The sequence below is a fragment of the Trichomycterus rosablanca genome, chromosome 10, assembly GCF_030014385.1.
Source record: "Trichomycterus rosablanca isolate fTriRos1 chromosome 10, fTriRos1.hap1, whole genome shotgun sequence".
Lineage (NCBI taxonomy): Eukaryota > Metazoa > Chordata > Actinopteri > Siluriformes > Trichomycteridae > Trichomycterus > Trichomycterus rosablanca.
In genome coordinates, this window is record NC_085997.1 from 18,459,305 (window position 1) to 18,483,335 (window position 24,031).

The 24,031-nt window shown below is 40.3% G+C and overlaps 1 protein-coding gene across 3 annotated transcripts in view; it reads right to left on the reverse strand.

Moving 5' to 3' along the window:
• The window catches only part of dock1 (dedicator of cytokinesis 1), a 469,250-nt gene that overhangs the window by 155,380 nt on the left and 289,839 nt on the right, over positions 1-24,031 (reverse strand). For all 3 annotated transcript variants that reach the window (XM_063002899.1, XM_063002901.1, XM_063002900.1), the window contains 2 exons: positions 16,729-16,830; positions 10,776-10,870 (listed from right to left, as the gene is read on the reverse strand). In XM_063002899.1, coding sequence (XP_062858969.1) covers positions 10,776-10,870; positions 16,729-16,830 — 197 coding nt within the window. The remainder of the gene's footprint in view (positions 1-10,775; positions 10,871-16,728; positions 16,831-24,031) is intronic.

Genomic DNA, 24,031 nt, shown 5'->3' on the forward strand with positions numbered 1-24,031 from the left:
CAATTGCTTAGATTGTATACTGTCACAATACTGTAAGTCGCTTTGGATAAAAGCGTCTGCTAAATGCAGAAAAAGTAAAATGTAAATGATCCACTCATACCATCATACCACTCAATACACACTAACACACCACCATCAGTGTCACTGAAGTGCTGAGAATCATCCACCACCTAAATAATACCTGCTCTGTGGTCCTGTGGGGGTCCTGACCATTGAAGAACAGGGTGAAAGCAGGCTAAAAAGGTATGTAGAGAAACAGATGGACTACAGTCAGTAACTATAGAACTACAAAGTGCTTCTATATGGTAAGTGGAGCTGATAAAATGGACAGTGTGTGTAGAAACAAGGAGGTGGTTTTAATGTTATGGATTTTTTTTTTCTCCTCCATACTCAAGAAGAAAAATCTGATTTAACAGCGACTTTAGGATGGTTTTGGGTCTACACCAAGAAGATTATACTGAGAATATACTGTGTGTGTTGTGTCTAGTGTTGGTTGCACTTGTTATTAGTGGTTTGTTACAATGTTAGTGACACATGATGCACTCAGCTGCTTTATGTCAGTTTTGCCATTGATATCTGAAATAAAGAAAATTTACTGCTGCTAACTGCACTCTGTTGTACACCAAAGAGACATTTCAGAGAGATCTAAAGCACACATGGACGTGAGAATGGATAAAGAAGAATGATGAAAACAGTGACTCTCACACCCACACTGATATTGAGTGCAGTGTGTATTCTGCAAGGACAGAACCCTCATTACCACTAGTTGTCTGGCTGGCAAGGTGATGAAAGCCGGCCTGGCTGAGACCCATGGGTGTCTTCCAGTTCCCACAACTCTCTCAGACACTCAGAGAAGTTAGAATGCAAGAAGAATTGAAAACAACTACAGACACTTAGAACAGTCTGCAGCCCACACACACCTTCGTTTACGGCTTGCACAATATTACACAGGCCTGTTCCTGGCAACTTCTCAGTCGCGTCTGCCTCGTGGGCTTTTACACACCCGCTGGCCATGTGTACCCAACCTGATCTCACTCTACAGTGGGTAGCTTTGAATACGCTGTAAAGCCTCAGGAAACACAGACATACACACACAGCACTCACATCACAGTGCTTGGCTTTAAAAGCAAGGTATGACGACAGAAAAATATAGGGGTGTTAATACATAAATGAATAGATGGAAACGCCACCTGTGTTTTCAGGCTGAGAACAAGAATAAACATCAAGCTGGCAGATGAAAACGCATGGCAAGCTGAAGTTAATTTGGCACCTTGGAAGACAAGCTTTCATTGTGAGGTCTAAAATATGAACAGCACACGATGAGTCAGAGCTGCACTGACAGATCCGTTCTTCTTCCAGAACAAAAAACACTCTGTGATGTAAGAGTCTAGCATCATGCCATCCCTAGCTCACCAAAATAATAATAATAATAATAATAGTAATAAAAAATCTAATTAAATCTCCCCCCGGAACACAACTGAAATTGAACTGATATAAATACAAACCCTAATTATTTAGTTCATTGTAGTCGTTATCAAAGAAGAGGGGACGGGTACTGGACTGGCCTGCTTGCAGTCCTGACCTGTCCCCAATAGAGAATGTGTAAAGAAATTTGAAAGGAAAAATGTGACAACGACATCCCAGTACTGTTGCACATCTTAAGATGTGTTTGCAGGAAGAATGAGACAAAATAAAACCTGAAGCACTAAATCACTTGGTATCCTCGGTGCCAAAACATCTTTTAAGTGTGGTGAAAAGGAATGGCAACATTACAAAGTGGTAAATGCTTTACTGTCCCAACTTTTTTTGAAATATGTTGCAGGCCTGAAATGCAGGAATGGATGTTTATTAAAACATGAAATACCTCAGGCTCATCCTGTCTGCAATCAAATACAAGTCAAAGTAAATGTAAAAAAACTCTGTGTTTTTTTATTATTTGCATTTTCCATGCTGTCCCAACCTTTTCTGATTTGGGGTTGTAAATAAATAAAAAGGTGTTTCGGGTCATTGTGTGGAAAAGCAGGATAATAAATCCAAAACATCTCAAAACTGACCGAAAACTAACTGAAAACCAGCTTTTCTCCACAGTCCCCTTAACCTAACCCTCTTCAAGGCAAAGATAACTAGATCACAATATGCTCTTTAAAATACTGTGAAATTAAAAAGCTCATTTTAATTAATAATTTCGTTTGAACATGCAACCTTCTGACCAGTCAAAGCATTTAAAAAACTCCAGGCACTTCTGGACATCAAACGTTTGTGAAAGAATGGGTTATGAAATCAAGTGGAAGCATTTAGAAGCCACGGCAACTCAGCCATGAAGTAGCGAAGTTACAGAGCTGAGGTACATAGTGTATAAAAGTCGCCAGCGCTCTGATAACTCAATAATGACATCAGTGGTTTGTCTGGCGCATGCAAGGTAAAGCTTATGACCAGAAAAATACTAAACCCACAGTTAAGCATGGAAATGGGTCAGTGATGTGGAGATGTTTCTCTGTTGCAGGAACTGGCACTCTTGAACGTGTGACTGGCATCATGGAGGAATGTTCTGCCTTTGTGCTAATATTAAACCTTGGTGATAATTGGATTATCCAGAAAGACAATGACCCTGAACACACTTCCAAGTCAACCAAAGCTCAGTTAAGAAATAACCTGGAGTGGCCGTCTCCAGATTTGAATTCTATAGAAAACCTTTAATGGAATTTAAAAAAAGCAGCAGCAGCACAAAAGCCATCAAACCTCAAAAAGCTGGAAGATACTGCACAAGAAGAATGGAAGAGGATTCCACAAGGGAGGTGTCAGAAGCTTGTTAGCACTTACAGAACTCGCTTATTAAAGGTTATCAAGACACCATGTTCCACCAAGTACTAAGGCTGGGAGTTAAAATATTTAATTCACCTGAACAAAGAGGACAGTCTGTTAGTGACAGTACTTCAAAGGCAAAAACCTTTGATCTTTAGAGGAAAATAGACCATAAATGTTTTTAGGCCCTGTTACTAAATAATGGACGCAAATACTACATTGAAAACAAAACTGGCCTGGTTATGTAAGGGAAAATAAATAAAATCCAGGTACTGATTGAAACTAAGTGCTGTGGATGCTGTAAGCTGTAGTTTCATGTGAGCTGTCCTTTACCAGTGCAAGAGATACAAGCCCAAATCAGAAAAAGTTGGGACAGCATGGAAAATGCTTCTTACATTTACTTCATTTCATTTATTAATAAACATCTATTCCTGCATTTCAGGCCTGCAACACATTCCAAGAAAAGTTGGGACAGTAAAGCATTTACCACTTTGTAATGTTGCCATTCCTTTTCACCACACTTAAAAGACATTTTGGCACTGATGATACCAAGTGATTTAGTGTTTTAGGTTTTATTTTGTCCCATTCTTCCTGCAAACACGTCTTAAGATGTGCAACAGTACTTGGTCATCGTTGTTGCATTTTTCGTTTCAAAATTCTCCACACATTCTCTATTGGGGACAGGTCAGGACTGCAGGCAGGCCAGTCCAGTACCCGTACCCTCTTCTTCCACAGCCATGCCTTTGTAATGTGTGCAGCATGTGGTTTTGCATTGTCTTGTTAAAAGACTCAGCCTTTCATTGATGCTGCTTTTGTACCAAACCATGATTACAATCACCTGTTGACATCACCTGTTTGGAATCACATCATTATTTAGTTTTTTCACCTTCAATTTCATTACTAGCCCTGAATTGCCCCAGTCACAACTTTTTTTTGGAATGTGTTGCAGGCCTGAAATGCAGGAATGGAGGTATATTAACAAATTAAATGAAGTTGAGCAGATAAAACATGAAATATCTTGGGTTCAAACTGTCTGCAATCAAATAAAATCAAAGTAAATGTAAGGAACACTGCATTTTTATTTTATTTGCATTTTCCATACTGTCCCAACTTTTTCTGATTTGGGGTTGTAAAACACAGAAAGCAGAAAACAGGGTTTGTTGCAGAGAAACCCAGTTAATGATTAATGACACATTCCAGTTGTTAATAGGACTGAAATGACAACTCTATTCTTGGAGTTTTTCCTTCACACTGTGAGATGAGTACAGGATGATGGCGATAGTGTGATGAAATGCAACAGCAGGTGCGACATATGGGTCTTTTCTATTAATTTATATATTTAACAGAAACAAGACCATTTTTAAACCATCATCCACTCAAATAAAAAATTCATTAATATTGGAAAAACAAGTTTGTAATGATAAAATAATTTAATTGAATACACCCGCATTTTTATCTACGTATTCACCACATTTGTAAAGTATGAACAATTGCCAAAGACAAATTCCTTTTCATTAAATAAATAAAGAAATAAAACAGGGGGTGATGTGGCTGAATATAAACACGTAAATAAAATCCAGAAGATGAACTGTAGCCATAAAGCTACATTAGTCTTAAATAAATTACTAAATAAGGCTAAAAACCTTATTTAATTATTTAGTAATTTTGGGGGCAGTTGAGGCCTAGCAGTTAAGGTACTGAACTACTAAGCAGAAGGTTGCTGGTTTAAACCCTACCACTGCAGAGGTTGCCACTGTTGGACCCTTGAGCAAAAACCTTTAATTGCTTAGACTGCATATACAGTGGGGGAAATAATATTTGATCCCCTGCTGATTTTGTAAGTTTACCCCCTTACAAAGACTTGAACAGTCTATAATTTTTATGGAAGGTTTATTTTAACAGAGAGAGACAGAATATCAACAAAAAATCCAGAAAAAAACATTAAATAAAAGTTATAAATTAATTTGTATTTAATTAAGGGAAATAAGTATTTGATCCCCTACCAACCAGCAAGAATTCTGACCCCCACAGACCGGTTATGTGCCCATGAGGCACACAAATTAGTCCTGTCCCTGTATAAAAGACTCCTGTCACAGAATCAGTTTCTTCCATTCAAATCTCTCGACTACCATGGGCAAGACCAAAGAGCTATCAAAGGACGTCAGGGACAAGACTGTAGACCTGCACAAGGCTGGAATGGGCTACAAGACCATCAGCAAGAAGCTTGGTGAGAAAGAGACCACTGTTGGTGCGATAATTCGAAAATGGAAGAAATACAAGATCACAGTCAATCGCCCTCACTCTGGAGCTCCATGCAAGATCTCACCTGGTGGGGTAAGAATGATTCTGAGAAAGGTGAGGTCAGTCCAGAATTACACAGGAGGAGCTTGTCAATGATCTCAAGGGAGCTGGGAGCAGAGAAATGCTGGATATGACCCCAAGAACACCATCCCCACTGGGCATTTCTCTGCCTCCAAACACGGCGAGTGGAGTTGATGCCAAAGAGCTCAATTTTGGTCTCATCTGACCATATCACATTCTCCCAAGCTTTCTCTGAATCACTCAGGTGTTCATTGGCAAACTTCAGACGGGCCTGTACATGAGCCTTCTTGAGCAGAGGGACTTTGCGGGCACTGCAGGATCTCAATCGGCGAAGTGTGTTACCCAGCTCCCTTGAGATCATTGACAAGCTCCTCCTGTGTAATTCTGGACTGACCTCACCTTTCTCAGAATCATTCTTACCCCACCAGGTGAGATCTTGCATGGAGCTCCAGAGTGAGGGTGATTGACTGTGATCTTGTATTTCTTCCATTTTCGAATGATCGCACCAACAGTGGTCTCTTTCTCACCAAGCTTCTTGCTGATGGTCTTGTAGCCCATTCCAGCCTTGTGCAGGTCTACAATCTTGTCCCTGACGTCCTTTGATAGCTCTTTGGTCTTGCCCATGGTGGTCGAGAGATTTGAATGGAAGAAACTGATTCTGTGACAGGAGTTTTTTAAACAGGGACAGGACTAATTTGTGTGCCTTTTGTGCACATAACCGGTCTGTGGGGGTCAGAATTCTTGCTGGTTGGTAGGGGATCAAATACTTATTTCCCTTAATTAAATACAAATTAATTTATAACTTTTATTTAATGTTTTTTTTCTGGATTTTTTGTTGATATTCTGTCTCTCTCTGTTAAAATAAACCTTCCATAAAAATTATAGACTGTTCAAGTCTTTGTAAGGGAGTAAACTTACAAAATCAGCAGGGGATCAAATACTTATTTCCCCCACTGTAAGTCACTTTGGATAAAAGTGTCTCCTAAATGCCAAAAATGTAAATGTAAACACCAAGCATGGATATTTTGGACATTTCATTTTAGTCTCAGCTACTTGACAGAACTTGTAGTTAAATTCAATGTTGAGTCCAAACACACAAAAGCAGCTGCTGTTTCAGTTGGTCATCTTCTAGACCTTCATCAGTGGTCACAGGACGCTGCCCACAGGGCGCTGTTGGCTGGATATATTTTTGGTTGGTGGACTATTCTCAGTCCAGCAGCGACAGTGAGGTGTTTAAAAACTCCATCAGCATCAGCATCGCTGTGTCTTATCCACTCATACCAGCAAAACACACACTAACACACCACCACCATGTCAGTGTCACTGCAGTGCTGAGAATGATCCACCACCTAAATAATACCTGCTCTGTAGTGGTCCTGTAGGGGTCCTGACCACTGAAGAACAGCATGAAAGGGGGCTAACAAAGCATGCAGAGAAACAGATGGACTACAGTCAGTAATTGTAGAACTACAAAGTGCTTCTATTTGGTAAGTGAAGCCGATAAAATGGACAATGTGTGTAGAAACAAGGAGGTGGTTTTAATGTTATGACTGATCGGTGTATACTGTCTAAGCAATTGAAGCAGTGGCATCCTGGCAGTGGTGGGGCTTGAACCAGCGACCTTTTAAATACTGGTCCAGTACCTTAACCGCTAGACTACAACTGCTCTAGACTTTATATTAAAACAGTAGCCAGCTACAGGTGAAGTAACTTAAAATGCACTAAATAGATGAAAAATTAAATGGGAAACTGTAGCAAGGTAATGGTAAATAAAAGCCTACAGTGCCTAAATGGGCCTTAAAGCAAAATAAACCTTATTGAGTATGTGCCCATCTACACCACCAGAGCAACCTACCACAACCAGCAAGATCCAAAAAACTGCTTAACAACAAACATTACACAAGACCACCCATCGAGCCTTCAAGAAGCTCAGCGTTGCCTAAAACCAGCAGTGAAAACACCCTAAAGAGTGTCTTTTTCTGTTGATCTGCCTCCCACCATACATAGTCCTCAATAAGAGAGAAACATTAATAAAACAAAACAAAACAAACCAGACAGCAAAATGAGTGCAGCCAGCGTGGGGAGCATTCAGGCTGCAGATTAGAATGTAAGGTATTTATAATTCATGCCATTGTTTTCTGCAGCACAGCAACTGATGGAGCTGGCGTGGAGGCCACAGTAAGTGAGCATCCCTGCCATTAGCATCCACAAAAATTCACAGGCTTTAGTGTCTGAGGGGCACACAAAATAGTTGCCCACTTCTGAGTGTTGTTTCTAAGCAACAGGAGGGATGGATGAAGAGAAACAAGAGAGACAGAGCTGGAGAAAGTGAACAAAATAGTTTTGCTTTTTTTTGGATAATCATGTCAAGTTTTCCTTTCAGAAATGCTCATATCTGCCACTCTCACATCTACCTTTGTTTTCTCATCAAATATTTGCATTGTATTTTGATTTTCTGTGCATTTCATCAAAGTTAGAATAACATCCACAATAAAGCAGAAAGGCTTTTCAGAGGGTGGTGAAAACTGCCCAGCACATCACAGCAACCTCACTCCCACCCATACTGGACATTTACAGCAAAATGTCTGAGGAAAGCCAGGAATATTTCCTCTGACCCCACACACCCCTGCCACTTCCTGTTCCAGCCACTGCCATCTGGGAAGAGGTACCGGAACATCCGAACCAGAACCACCAGACTTAAGAACAGTTTCTATCCACGAGCAGTTAAACTGGTCACTCCTACAACATCTACCAGGACATAACATACACGATTCTGACTGTCACTGTCCAATCCTGCACAATAAACTCATAAGACTGTACCTTCATTGCACTTGTACTTTAACTGGACTTTGTTTACTTAAACCTAAGCTGCTAATCTACTACCTCAGACCTGTCTATGCACCTAGCCTTGTCATTGCACCCTTGTCTTTATCTATGCACCTTGACTAAGCACCTTATGTATGCATTTTTTTTTTTTTTTTACCTCCCCCATCACCTCTCCCCTATTGTCTTTGCACTATCGTCTTTCGTTGTCCGCACTGGAGATGTAGCCTGACAGTGTTTCCTTATACTGTACAGGGTTGTACAGTATAATGTATAATGACAATAAAGTTGAATTGAATTCAAAGTCTAGGCTGAATTTACATTGTATGTGCCACTAAAATCATCCTATGTGGTACTATATTTGTACTTATATTAGTATTTACTTATTTATTTGAATTTTAACATCATGTTTTACACACTTTGGTTACATTCGTGACAGGACAGGTAGTTACTCGTCACACATGATTCATCAGTTCAAGTTCGATGTCAAACACAGTCATGGACAATTTTGTCTCTCTAATTCATCTCACTTGCACGTCTTTGGACTGTGGGAGGAAGCCGTAGCTCACAGATGAAACCCATGCAGACACAGGGAGAACACACACAGAAAGGACCAAGACGGCTCAACCTGGGAATCGAACCCTGAACCAATATGAGAAAATGCTGACATACAGTCTGGTTAATCAACTAATAGGAGCTACATTGACCTTAGTGCTAAGCATGACTGGGCATTTATATGAATACATTTAGCCGGTAATGGTCTGCATGGTGGACTTATTACAACGTATATGGCCATAATAAAAGTGACTTGTCTTAAATCTGGTTGGGTAATTGTCAGGTGAGTGAATTATACCCTTATAATTTAAAAGGGGTGTTTTTAAACTGTGATAAATAAAGAACCTTCTGTGACCTAAATACCCATCTCACATCATCGAGATGGTACGTAACATTAAACTAACCAAAGGGGTAATCTACTCAGTGGTCAGATGTAGGGTCGCAAGAATCAACTTTGAATGGAAAGGGAGAAGGGAGGGCTGTTTTTCTAAACTGTAAGCTTTAGCTGCTTAAAAATCAGTGACATTTACTTTAATTAGTATAGTATTTAAGTTCATTTACATTTAACTGATAAGCACTGATGAGAGTCACGATGCTGCAGCTGATGGGTAAGACCATACAGCAACATGAATCCTGGACTTGTGATTCATCATTGCCTTCAGCTACTGTCTGTGATGAGTTTCGCATGTTGTCCATGTGGGTGTCCTCATGGGTACCCAGGTTTCCACTATGCATGTGGGTGGGGGGATTGTCTGCTTCAGATTATCCCTAGTGTGTGATTGCCTGTTATGGACTGACTTACTGTCTAGTGTAAATGAACGGGGTGCTGTTTGACTCGCCGTTAATTAAATAGCATTAGGGAACACCTAAGGTGCAGATGAGAGATTTTCACAAAACTGTTCCTAGGTAGATCATTCTGACTAATGAGGACATGAAGAGGAGGCAGATTTGAGAGACTGTGGGCTGTTCACGGGTTTCCTCACCTTGCTCTTCAAGCAAACCAATTATTGTTTGCTTATGTTTTGTTGTTCCTTCATTTGTTAATTGTTTAGTTTGGACCTTATTTTGTAGGGGGTGAGTGCCATTTTTTTATTATGATGATCTCTGTTTATTCATTTAGGAGTTAGGTTTATTATTGTACTGTATTTTGTTTTCTAGGGTTAGTTAGAGGGTTTCTAATTTAGCCGTTTTTGTTTGTTGTGCTGGTCTTTGCTCACCCCTGAAGTACTTTCGGTCCTAATTCATATTTTTTGTGCTTGTAATTGCTTCACTTCATCATGCTGATGGCTACAGGAATTATCTAAATAAATCTTTGTTTGTTTATTGGGATTTTAACGTCATGTTTTACACTTTGGTTACATTCATGACAGGAACAGTAGTTACTCATTACACAAGGTTCATCAGTTTACACAAGGTTATATCGAACACAGTCCTGGACAATTTTGTATCTCCAGTTCACCTCACTTGCACGTCTTGTAATTGTGGGAGGAAACCGGAGCTCCCAGAGGAAACCCACACAAACACAGGGAGAACATGTAAACTCCAAACAGAAAGGACCCAGAGCGCCCCACCTGGGGATCAAACCCAGGACCTTCTTGCTACATACTGAACCACCGTGCCCCCCCTATCTGAATAAATGCTTGATTTGCCATCTTATATTGAGTTTGGTCTGGTTGTTGAGGTTTAAAGATCAAGTAATAGTCTTGTTCTGTTTTTGTTACATCTATCTTTATATGTGTGTCCTCAGTTTTACATTCGTGAAGAGTCTGAGTTGTCATGGTGTCACCATATTGAACTGGATCTCATGCGTGACATAGTAGGTTGAGGTGTGTGTTTGTGGGCGGTGTTTATATTATCTAGTATGGTCTTCTTTTTCAACAGTAGATTATTTGTGAGGTTATAAGAAGAATGCTTTTGCCGCACCATCTTTAGAGACCTTAGCTCTATTTAGTTCTATTTATGATAAATGTACACAAGATTACTCTGAACAGATTGAAGACTGCAAATAGCTAAAACATGTTGATGTGTTTTGCACTGATGCAGCAATAAAATCAATTACATAAACCTAAACAACTCGGCTGCATTATTACAACTATTTAGGAACAGATATACATTGCTAAAACAGAAAGGATCAAAAGATCTCTGTATGTGGTTGACTGTATGTGGATATTGTCACAGTGTCCTGTCTGACATAGATGCAATAACACATGTCACTGAGGTTGTCATTTTCAGACCACATGACAGAAATGTAAAAGAATGCCAGCTGTACTTACTTGTTCTGCATTGTGTTCATGATGACCCAGTCTGCAGGGTAGACATTCTTCCCAATCAGGTCTTTAAACATGATAAATGTTTCCATTAGAAAGTCCTGTAAGACAAAGACAATAGTGGAGGTGAGATGTGGAGCACTGAACTCCATCAGCCTACACTTAGTACAGCACACAGGCTGAAGCAAAGGACGGTTCGTCTCATATTGTTGATATACACTGATTAGCTATAACATTAAAACCACCTCCTTGTTTCTACACTCACTGTTCATTTTATCAGCTCCACTTACCATATAGAAGCACTTAGTAGTTCTACAATTACTGTAAACTGTAGTCCATCTGTTTCTCTGCATGCTTTGTTAGCCCCCTTTAATGCTGTTCTTCAATGGTCAGGACTCTCCCAGGACCCCTACAGAGTGAGTATTATTTAGGTGGTGGATCATACCCAGCACTGCAGTGACACTGACATGGTGGTGGTGTGTTAGTGTGTGTTGTGCTGGTATGAGTGGATCAGACACAGCAGCAGTGATGGAGTTTATAAACACCTCACTATCGCTGCTGGACTGAGGATAGTCCACCAACCAAAAATATCCAGCCAACAGCGCCCCACAGGCAGTGTCCTGTGACCACTGATGAAGGTCTAGAAGATGACCAACTCAAACAGCAGCAATAGATGAGCGATCACCACTGACTTTACATCTACAGGGTGGATGAACTAGGTAGGAGTGTCTAATAGAGTGGACAGTGAGTGGACCCGGTATTTAAAAACTCCAGCAGCGCTGCTGTGTCTGATCCACTCATACCAGCACAACACACACTAACACAGCACCACCATGTCATTGTCACTGCAGTGCTGAGAATGAGCCACCACCCAAATAATACTTACTCTGTGGTGGTCCTGACTATTGAAGAACAGGGTGAAAGCAGGCTAAAACAGTATGTAGAGTAACAGATGGACTACAGTCAGTAATTGTAGGACTACAAAGTGCTCCTATATGGTAAGCGGAGCTGATAAAATGGACAGTGAGTGTAGAAGCAAGAAGGTGGTTTTAACGTTATGGCTGATCGGTGTAGTTTTTGGTTTTGCTACAGTAGAAATGAGTGGAATACAAGCTGTAACACACAAGCTTCTATGTGTTTAAAATCAATGGCAGCACTGCACTTAAAGAAAGCTGCATCCATTTAGTATAACAGAAACTGTTTTTTTGTAAAGGTAGTAAAATGTGCAGTAAAAAAAGAGTATTTTTCCAAATACAGATGTTTTGTTTTAATTAGCATTATATTTAAACGTATTTAAAATGTATTTATTGGAACTGACGACCTGTTAGGCAGCCAATTCATTCCATTACTTTTTATGTGCACCTTTTTATAGCATCTGTTAAATTTCCAGTACATCTACCTGTCACTTATTTTACTGCGTCCTTGAAAGTGTTTTAAGAACCGTAGACAATTTACATGACTAGGTTAAAGAACAGGCACACTGTACAAAGTAAAACTAAACATCTGTAAGCAGGGCCTGTAAATACACTTTGTAGCTTAGCAGCAACTGTGCTGAGTTGTTTTCTCACTGTAGAAGCCACAACTGTCACAGGCCAAAACATCAAACATCTGTATAACATCTTAAATCTTTAAACACAAAGCAAACAACACTTTGTGTTGTAAATGTTTAAGCATTAATTAAAGGAAAGACACTGTGAGTGTGTGTAAGGTACATTCTGGATAATGTGGATGTTAAATAGAGCTGATGGATAAAGTTTGCCACTCAGAATGATGCATTTTCTGTACGTTATTGACTAGCCAGAGCTATAGAAAGTCATAACTCTATTGTTTATACCACAATAAAAAACAGATCAAGCAGCAATGAAAACTGTCACAATTTGTTGGGAGCTCCCAACATATTTATCCATAGGCCATTGCTGCTGGCCCATATAGATCAATAATCAAGGAAAGTGCCTTCCTGTAGCTTTTGCTATTCGATAATGTATTGGGATTTCTGTGAGCGAGCCTCAAATGTTTATTGGACAGATAACAACAAGGCTCAGGTAGGTGATATGTGTCAAAGTAACATCCACATGGATGGCAAGACCCAAGGTTTCCCAGCAGAACTTTGCCTAAAGCAACCATAGTGCATCCTGGTGTCATGTGTTCCCCAGGTAAGCGACACACATGCACCCGGCCATCCACGTGATGTATAGAAAACGTGATTCATAAGACCATGCCAACTACTTCCACTGGACCACTTTTGATAGATACTGACCACTGCAGACCAGGAACACCCCACAAGGGCTGAAGTTTTGGAGATGCTCTGACCCAGTCGACTAACCCACATTTTTCCTGCTTCTAACATATCAACTTTGAGGATAAAATGTTTACTTGCTGCCTAATATATCCCACCCACTAACAGGTGCCGTGATGAGATAATCCGTGTTATTCACTTCACCTATATACAGTGGGGCCAAAAAGTATTTAGTCAGCCACTGATTGTGCAAGTTCTCCTACTTAGAAAGATGAGAGAGGTCTGTAATTTTCATCATAGGTACACTTCAACTATGAGAGACAAAATGAGAAAAAAAAAATCCAGGAAATCACATTGTAGGATTTTTATAGAATTTATTTGTAAATTATGGTGGAAAATAAGTATTTGGTCACCCACAAACAAGCAAGATTTCTGGCTCTCACAGACCTGTAACTTCGTCTTTAAGAAGCTCTTCTGTCCTCCACTCGTTACCTGTATTAATGGCACCTGTTGGACCTCGTTATCTGTATAAAAGACACCTGTCCACAGCCTCAAACAGTCAGACTCCAAACTCAACCATGGCCAAGACCAAAGAGCTGTCGAAAGACACCAGGAAGAAAATTGTAGACCTGCACCAGGCTGGGAAGAGTGAATCTACAATAGGCAAGCAGGTTGGTGTGAATAAATCAACTGTGGGAGCAATTGTAAGAAAATGGAAGACATACAAGACCATTGATAATCTCCCACGATCTGGGACCCCACGCAAGATCTCATCCCGTGGGGTCAAAATGATCATGAGAACGGTGAGCAAAATATCCCAGAACTACACGGAGGGACCTGATGAATGACCTGCAGAGAGCTGGGACCAAAGTACAAGGCTACCATCAGTAACACACTACGCCGGGAGGGACTCAAATCCTGCAGTGCCAGGCGTGTCCCCCTGCTTAAGCCAGTACATGTCCAGGCCCGTCTGAAGTTTGCCAGAGAGCTTATGGATGATCCAGAAGAGGATTGGGAGAATATCATGTGGTCATATGAAAGCAAAATGGAACTTTTTGGTAAAAACTCAACTCGTCGTGTTTGGAGGAAGAAGAATGCTGAGTTGCATCCCAAGAACACCATACCTACTGTGAAGCATGGGGGTGGAAACATCATGCTTTGGGGCTGTTTTTCTGCAAAGGGGACAGGACGACTGATCCGTGTTAAGGGAAGAATGAACGGGGTCATGTATCGTGAGATTTTAAGCCAAAACCTCCTTCCATCAGTGAGAGGATTGAAGATGGAACGTGGCTGGGTCTTCCAGCATGACAATGATCCCAAACACACCGCTCGGGCAACGAAGGAGTGGCTCCGTAAAAAGCATTTCAAGGTCCTGGAGTGGCCTAGCCAGTCTCCAGACCTCAACCCCATAGAAAATTTGTGGAGGGAGTTGAAAATCCGTGTTGCCCAGCGACAGCCCCAAAACATCACTGCTCTAGAGGAGATCTGCATGGAGGAATGGGCCAAAATACCAGCTACAGTGTGTGCAAACCTGGTGAAGACTTACAGGAAACGTTTCACCTCTGTCATTGCCAACAAAGGTTATGTTACAAAGTATTGAGTTGAACTTTTGTTATTGACCAAATACTTATTTTCCACCATCATTTACAAATAAATTCTTTAAAAATCCTACAATGTGATTTCCTGGATTTTTTTTCTCATTTTGTCTCTCATAGTTGAAGTGTACCTATGATGAAAATTACAGACCTCTCTCATCTTTCTAAGTAGAAAGAGAACCTGCACAATCAGTGGCTGACTAAATACTTTTTGGCCCCACTGTATGTATACACCACTGACATGGTGGTGGTGGTGTTAGTGTGTGTTGTGCTGGTATGGGTGGATCAGACACAGCAGAACTGCTGGAGTTTTTAAACACCTGACTGTCACTGCTGGACTGAGAATAGTCCACCCACCAAAAATATCCAGCCAACAGCGCCTCCCGTGGATGAAGGTCTAGAGCAGGGGTGTAAAACTCACGGCGAGAGCTTAAACGACTACGATTGTTGTGATGGTTCGAGTCATTACAGAGACGCGCTTATAATTTAATGGGAGTCCTGCGCCCTTAAACGGCAACTGCTGACATCATAGTCATGGCAACTAACTTTGACCTCGCTGAGTAGCCATGTGACTTTTACTGCAAAAGAACGCGGGGTAGCGTAGTCAGTAATGTAAACAATAATAAATAAATACAGCTAATTATCTTGCAGTATAATACAGAAGCATCGTCTGTAAGTAGTGGCGTTTATATTCTCAGTTGTTTGTAAATGTTTAGTGCGTATATCACAGCGCTTTAGTTACAAATTTATCGTAATGAAATACTGTTGTTATGTTACTATCGTTAGCGCTATTTTACGTTTGGTTAAATCTCATATTGTACCAGATGTAACACTTGACTACAGCTGTGTGCTTGTACTGTATTAAGTTCTTTATTGTTTTTATTGTTTGTATTTTTACTTCATTCTGGTGCACACAGTGTATCACAGTAGGGAAGCAAATAAAACCGACTGTATTCTGAAGGGAGCTGTCTGTCTGTCTGTCTGTCTGTCTGTCTGTCTGTGTCTGTCTGTCTGTCTGTCTGTCTAGCTGAGAAAGGGGGATAAACTATTAGTGAGGGCAGAATGATTGTCTTAAAAATACACTGTAAAATCCTAAACAAACTGCATCTTTCAAAATGCAGGCTGATTTTGTGGCCTGCAAAGTGACACATCCCGCCAGTAGATGATGTTACACATATTTACACATGATCCTAAAATGTACAAGAAGATAAGTAAGAAAATTAAGCAGAAGGAGGAAATGTAATGAAAATGAAAACAAGTTTGTGCTTCAGGAAGGGAAACCGGTGCATCTCTTGTGTTATGAGGCCGTGTCTGTGGTAAAAGAGGACAATATAAATGCAGAATTCAGCCTCCAAGAAAAACAGCAGATTGCAATCACAGCAGGATACGTTACAATCGGCCCTTTGAGGGCCACCATAATGCATTTATACTTTCTATGATAACCTTATAAAACTGGCAACAGTTACCTCTCAGTATCAGATATAGACTAAGAATTTGCCAAGGTAATTTAACAAGCAAGATGCTTGATAACATAATTGCACTTAAACTTGGATGGAATTGAGAAGGGGTGAGCATGTGGTGACCAGTGATGAACTGATGCCCTGTCTAGCTGATGTTTTTAAGAAATACACGCCTTGCTGTAGTAGAAAAAAAATCATGACAGTGCATTCAGTAGATATAAAATAATCAAGTGTAGGTGGTTGGTTTGCACACATCATTGACTATTTAGTTTCCTATAGTTTCTATAGATGGCAATTTTCTTTCGTTTCTGAAATCCTTAACAATAAGCTTTTATTTTGAATTTACTGGATTGAGTATAATTTTCTGCATGGTGTATTTTTGTATTTTATGCAAATTAGAAGTGGAGACTCCTCGTAATTCGTTCTCAGTTTTACTAGGTATTAGAAAGGAGGTCTTTTCCTCAGGAGAAGTCTTGTTAAAGTTAAAAGAGGCATTAGAATTTTTATTCTCCTGTACCCTTTTCAGGTATCAGGCTTCTGTGTTTCACTTACACTTTTCAGAGCAGTCCCAACCTCCCAAAGCTCCGAAAAAGAGAGAGAAGCTCCTGAATACTAAATCGCTTTTCCATTTAACTCCTTCCCCCTAGAGATAGAAGTACAGCACTTACCACCACGTCCGTCCTCATCTTTCCGAAGGTGTTGATCAGGTGTGTGTAGTGATAATCGTCCATCTGTCTTAGCGTGGCCGTCATGCTAGCAACGAAACTGCCCTGCAGAGACAAAAAGTAAAAAGAAAGCAGATCATTAAAACAGGTTTATAGTAAAAGTGCTAAGCTTTGTATTCTCACAACTAGAGTAATAATACAAAGCTGTCAATTAGTAAAGGCAAGTTTTTCTTAGCAACACCGTCCACACCAAACCACACTGAGCTGTGCAGTGATCATTAATACAAGGACAAACTGACAAAATATAGTTAGGACTGAACATTTCACTCAAATGAAGTCATTCCGCTTTTTTCACAACATAGTATAGAATAGTTTTTTTTTTTTTAATGCATTTTCTCCCCTTTTTCTCCCCCTTTAGAGCGTGCAATTGCCCAATTGCATCATGCTTCCTCTCTGCCTATGCCGATCCCTGCTCTGACCGAAGAGATCGAAGCTAACCTACGCCCCCTCCGACACGTGGGCAGCAAGCCGTAAGCATCTTATCACCCACACATTGACGAGTGTTGTGCCACCTAGCGTTGTGTACCGAGAGACACACCCTAAGAGAACTCTTTCCTCATCTCTGTGCCTCTAATCAGCCAGCAGAGGTCGTAATTGCACCAGTCTGACAGAGAGAGACCCATATCCGGCTTAGTCCCGCCCACCTGAACAACCGGCCAATCGTTGTTCATGTGGCCGCTCAGCCTTCAGCCGGCAAGGCAGAGCTGAGATTCGATGTATTCGAGATCCAGCTCTGGTTGCAGCGTGTGTTTTTACCGCTGTGCCACCTGAGCAGCCATACAGTATAGAATAGTTTGTCGTAAACAAGAACTATGCAGGTCCAGGATGAGTCCCTGGTTTGCATTTTTATCACATAAACATACAGTATTACGCAATAACAGAATTGAGATAAGCTGTATAAGAATGTCATTTCATTAAAAGTACAGCAACAACAGACGTAGAGAAAGTCAGTAATGCTGTGTTAATGCTAATCTTAATGTAAATGCAGCTTGAGGTCTCAGGAAATTAATCAGGAAAACTTTTGCTCAATGATTGGAAAATACTACAAATCCCTAATAATGCCATTGCCTGGGGTCCAAGAGAGCATAATCCACTTTGCTTCTTTTCCTGCCTGTGAATCAAAGTGACACAAGTAAATAATTAAATTTAGTTTTCATTAACTGCTTTATCCTTGTCAGAGTCAGGATGAGTTTGGTCTCACCAGGAAACACTGTGTGGAGGGCTGGGATTCCCTGAACAGGGTGCCAATCCATCACGGGGCTGTGACCCTTCCTGTCAGACAGTCTGTGTAAACGTCCAGCCAGCCGATGATACCTCTGAGATTCTAGCCGTAATAGACCTCTGTGCTACATCATCTCCAGTAGTAAATCATAAAAGCCTAAATTGCATGTGTACACAATAGGGTAGTGAGCACTCTTTTCAGAGTGATAGAACATCAGTCTATTTATTTATTAGGATTTTAACGTCATGTTTTACACACTTTGGTTACATTCGTGACAGAAACGATAGTTACTCGTTACACAGGATGCATCAGTTCACAGGTTTAACATCAAACACAGTCAAGTGAGAGGAAACACAGTCCTGTGGGCGGAAACCGGAGCTCCCGGTGGAAACCCACACAGACATGGGGAGAACATGCAAACTCCACACAGAAAGGACCCAGACCGCTCCACCTGGACCCAGGACCTTCTTGCTGTGAAGCGACAGTGCTACCCACTGAGCCACCCCCAACAGTCTATTTAAAGCACGTAAACAATACAACCAAGCACATGTGCTAAAAATCAATCTGGTGTGGGAAAACGTCCAGTGTCCTGCACCGAACCCTGACCTCAAACCATTAAAAACATTTAAAAGGAACTGAGAGTCAAGCCATGTGTTATAACATCCAACATAAGGGCCTGACCCTTGAAGCCTGTTTGGACAATGTGCACACATTTCTATCACAAAAAGGTGTCCACATACTTTTGGCAAAATACCAGCCTTAGATTAGCCTATGTTGTGTATGACGGTTGGTAATCCAGTGAGGCTTGTTGATTGATTTTTATTAAACCATATATTTTTTTAAAACAGTTACAGTGCCTCTAACTGCAGTGCCTCTTAAAACCCCATGGTGGTCTTTAGCCCGTGAACGGGCTTTGAATTTTTATGTTTGTGTTTCTCTGTATACTGTCACACCGTCAAAATATCATTGATGGTAAACAAGGAACCTTCTGATAGCTTAAAATCTCTAGTTTTTAGCAACGTAAACATTGAGCTTATTTTGTTTATAAGTTCTTTTAAAAACACAAAAGAATTGTAGGTCTGAAAAATTTCTGCCAGAAATACAGCCTTTATATTTTGTAATATTATACTGCGGTACTTACTTTCATACCGACAACATTTATACCAAACAAGCCAGCACAACTTCACCATCACATTTCTGCTGTTTGTTTTACTTCAAATACATCAGCATCCAAAATATTACAGAAAAGTTTTACATCTGATAAAGCTCTGCCATCAATGCATGGCATGCAATGCATCAAGCACTCGGTAAACAACACCACCGCGACAAATGTATATCAAACAAAAGCATTAGAGCTAAACCAGCACATACCTGGATATTCTATCTTCAATCTGAGTCCAAATTTATGTTCATTAGTCCTTCCATTCCAGATCAAATCCACTTTTTGTAAATGTTTACAAACACCGGCGGCCATTTTGAATAGTTACAAGCATGTTGTATAAGTTTATAAGTCAATAACACGCGAATATCAGATCGTATCATAATGAGAGAGCGCTCACAGTAATCACAAAACCTCACTCTAACAGATAGCGTTCCCTGTTTGGCTGTGAGATTGCGCAATACCTCTACAGCCAATGTAGAGACAGTATCCATCTCACCACCTAATACTTGTTTTTCATTGGAGAAATGCAAAAATATTAGCATATTTTGCTTTTGATTGGAGGACCAGCTTATATCCCGCCCCACTTTTTGCATTTAGCCTCTCGGATTAGTCTAAACAGCTGTATTTCACCAGCCGTCACCATGGATACACATTACGCACGCTGGTATGTGTGCTTCTGAATCAGTAGAGTGAGTCAAACTTTTCTCTTAGGGCTGATAATACAGTGTGAATCAATTTAAACGACTCAGTTCGTGAAAAGTTCAACCGGCTGCATGTATTTTGTTACAAAAGTAGCGGTTTTTATATGTGTGTGTGCGCTGGGGGAAGGGAGCGCTGACTGGCTCACTGTGAGAGTTCATCACTCCAAAAAACACTCAAATGTTATAAATAATGACTTTATAAAGTATAAATAATGCATTTTACACATTTTATCTGCAGTATAATCTGTTTATTGTCAGTTAGAAAGCTATGGAAAGCTTTGGAGAGCAGTAAAGTGTGATGCCACTCCAGGTGCAATAACTCAAAATCAGAATGAGTTAGAGGTCTAAAATTTGGGCCTGTGACAGAAAACCCTTTTGACTACAACTCTATATATGTTCTGTAGATGGTCTGCAGACCTGCAGTCCTACTTATACTCACTGAAACTTTGGCTTTAAAAAAAATGTAAAAAGCGCCTACATTTTGGGGTGTTTTTGTCATCATTTGATCATTGTAACATAACATCATGGCATTTGGCTGTGTTTTTCTGATACTTTAAAGGGTTTTCTATAACACTGAAGTATAATTTTTGTGTTATCTTATAAACTTTCTGAATGAGAAGCCTTAGAAACTAGGTATGTCTTTCAGGCGGAAAATGCACAAAAATAGGCCGGACTAACAAGGGGTTAAAAAAAACAAAAACAGAAATAGTCAGGGATAACACAAAAAGTCCGAAGACTTGTTTCCATTGTGGTCCCTATACATAATTCAGTCCAACAATAAGCAGCATAGCAAGCTTGACATCATAATACAGTCACTAAAATATAACAATACAATGTATTCATTTTGCAATGTATTCATTTTATTTCAGAACTCAATTTAACTCAATTGTGTTTTGCTAATCACAAACGGAACTGAAAAGGCTCCGTTATGAGTGGTTCATGTGGTGGAAACGTGGAAACAAGTTAGTCCAGCATGGAGACACGCGTTTTGTTTTAGAAAATTACTAAATTTCTTTAGTGAAAATATGATCAAGGCAGTGGTGCATCCACACTCTAACCAGGAAACACTAGGCTCATGACAATCTAGGTACACAAAGTGGCTAAAATTTTAAGTCTATTGCTAGCAGGTGTATGAAATCAGTTATACGAGGGATCTTCAAAAATTTTCCACATTTTTATATTTTGGTTGGAAACAGTGAGGGTGGGAGGAGTAGTAATTGGTCGTGTCTGAGAGACTGAGAGAGCTTATAGTCCGGATTTAGCACTATCTTAAAGAAGCTTTAAGGGAAAGAAGATTTTCATGTGATGATTTGAAAGCAGCGGTGCATCAGTGGCTACACGCTCAACCAAAAACATTTTTTGCTGATGGCTTTAAAAATGCATCGGAAGGTGACTACGTAGAAATCTGTTAAATGTCATACATGTTCACTGATCAGCCATAACATTAAAACCACCTCCTTGTTTCTACACTCTGTCCATTTTATCAGCTCCACTTAGCATACAGAAGCACTTTGAAGTTCTACAATTACTGACTGTAGTCCATCTGTTTCTCTATATACCTTTTTAACCTGCTTTCACCCTGTTCTTCAATGGTCAGAACCCCCACAGGACCACCACAGAGCAGGTATTATTTAGGTGGTGGATCATTCCTAGCACTGCAGTGACACCGACATGGTGGTGGTGTGTTAGTGTGTGTTGTGCTGGTATGAGTGAATCAGACACAGCAGCGCTGCTGGAGTTTTTAAATATCGGGTCCACTCACTGTCCACTCTATTAGACACTCCTACCTAGTTGCTCCACCTAGTAGATGTAAAGTCAGAGACGATCGCTCATCTATTGCTGCTGTTTGAGTTGGTCATCTGCTAGACCTTCATCAGTGGTCACAGAACGCTGCCTGTGGGGCGCTGTTGGCTGGATATTTTTGGTTGGTGGACTATGCTCAGTCCAACAGTGTCAGTGAGGTGTTTAAAAACTGCAGCAGCGCTGCTGCTGTGATCCACTCATACCAGCACAACACACACTAACACACCACCACCATGTCAGTGTCACTGCAGTGCTGAGAATGATCCACAACCCAAATAATACCTACTCTGTGGTGGTCCTGGGAGAGTCCTGATTATTGAAGAACAGAATGAAAGGGGGATGCAGAGAAAGCATGCAGAGAAACAGATGGACTACAGTCAGTAATTGTAGAACAAATTGCTTTTATATGGTAAGTGAAGCCAATAAAATGGACAATGTGTGTAGAAACAAGGAGGTGGTTTAATGTTAAGGCTGATCGGTGTAGATAGATATTTTATTCATACTGACTGAAATTAAGGAATTTAAAGGGAAAGATTTAGGTATTGGACTAGTGACAAGCTGCCACTGTTGGGCTGCTGAAAAAGAGCCTTAAGCCTCAATTGCTTACATTGTATTCAGTCAGAATTGTAAATTGCTTTAGATAAAATCTTCTGTTAAATGTCATACATGTAATATGTAAATGCATTATGAACATTGGAAACAAATGTAAGCTCTCTCCACATGTCTTTTGTGACACATAGAACAGAGCTTGAGCGTTTGTCCATTACCTTCTTTTATTGTCCAACAAAAATTCTGAAAATTGAATAGCTGTCTGAACACAGCATTTTTAATACATCATTAAATGCCATGACAAACTTCAGCAATACCGCTTTTTTTTTTGTCTTATTATTTCATCTTTTTTTCCCCTCTTTTTCACGCCCCCACATCACTGATTTGTTTCTTTTCTGTGCAAACTTCTGTGCAACATGTCTGGCAATAGCACAGCAGACAAAAGGTGACAACCATTCACAGAGGCAGAAAAAAGCTTTTAGAAGATGACAGCCAGATCTGTAAACCCTGCACATTATAGCTGACTGTTTGATTTTTTTTCTAAGCCTGTTTCAGTATTTTTCCTGTTTTGTGCTGTTTCGGTGTCTATCCTACTGGTAATTAGGAATGGCCTACATAAAGAGAAAGCAAAAACGAGAACATCCCTGTGTTTTGCTTCAGCTTGGTTCTCATAGAAAAAAAGAACAGCCTTTTATGAGTCAGTTCTCTACAAGCCCATGTTCCATTCTGCAAAAAAGCAACCCTCTGATATAAGCGCTTGCTCGCCTAATATGTAGCTACATGTCAAGGTGACACATCTGCCACTATGCCTTGGCTGACAGATTGTAAAAATCAAACGCTGGGAATGTGTTTGCAATGCTGAGAGCTGATATACAGCGCAGTTTAGCAGAACAGTCTATTTGCAATTCATTTCAATTCCAGATCGACATGGGTAAACACAGCCAGCCTGGACAGCTAGTGTTTCACAAAGCTGTAAATACTGTCCAAACAACCAACATTGGAAGTCACTGAGCCTTCTATAAGCTCTGGTGTTTTTTAGGGTGCAATGAGGTGAAATGCTGGAAGAGATTTCAGAGTAGGTCGTGTGGACCTCTCAAATCCACAAACAGACTAGAGCAGAAACATCGGTAATAGTGGTAAAATATTCCCATAAGAGAAAACAGAAACACGCCAATATAAACACTGTTAAAATTAGGGCTGGCTCGATAACACTTTTTTTTATGTCCCATACCGATACTGCAAATTGAGTGTCTGCCGATACCGATACCAATCCGATACCGTCTTTTCTCCTCTCAAACAACTAAGCAGTAATAATACATGTCTCAATGCACCATGGTCAAACTAGCTATCAGACTGTGAAACAAATATTCTACAGGAATAAATACAGAACCTACAACATCACAGTTGTTCATGTGACACATCTCGCTTCATATAAGTGTAACATACTATTATTATTATTATTATGGCGTGTCGTTCAAAGTGTCTACAATTGGACGTTGTGGATGTCAATCAAACGAGATGGACCAATTAGAATTGAGTTTAGATTTTACGTTAAAGTTCTGTCACGTTTTTAGATCATTAAAAACCCTGCTGGATTTTGAAGAGGACATCTATGGCTACACGGGAAACGGTGTAGTTTGTTTACCCAATTTACCTCACTTGCATGTCTTTGGACTGTGGGAGGAAACCGGACTATCCGGAGTAAACCCACGCAGACACGGGGAGAACATGCGAACTCCACACAGAAAGGACCTGGACAACCCCTCCTGGGGATCAAACCTAGGACAGTCTTGGTGTGAGGCGACAGTG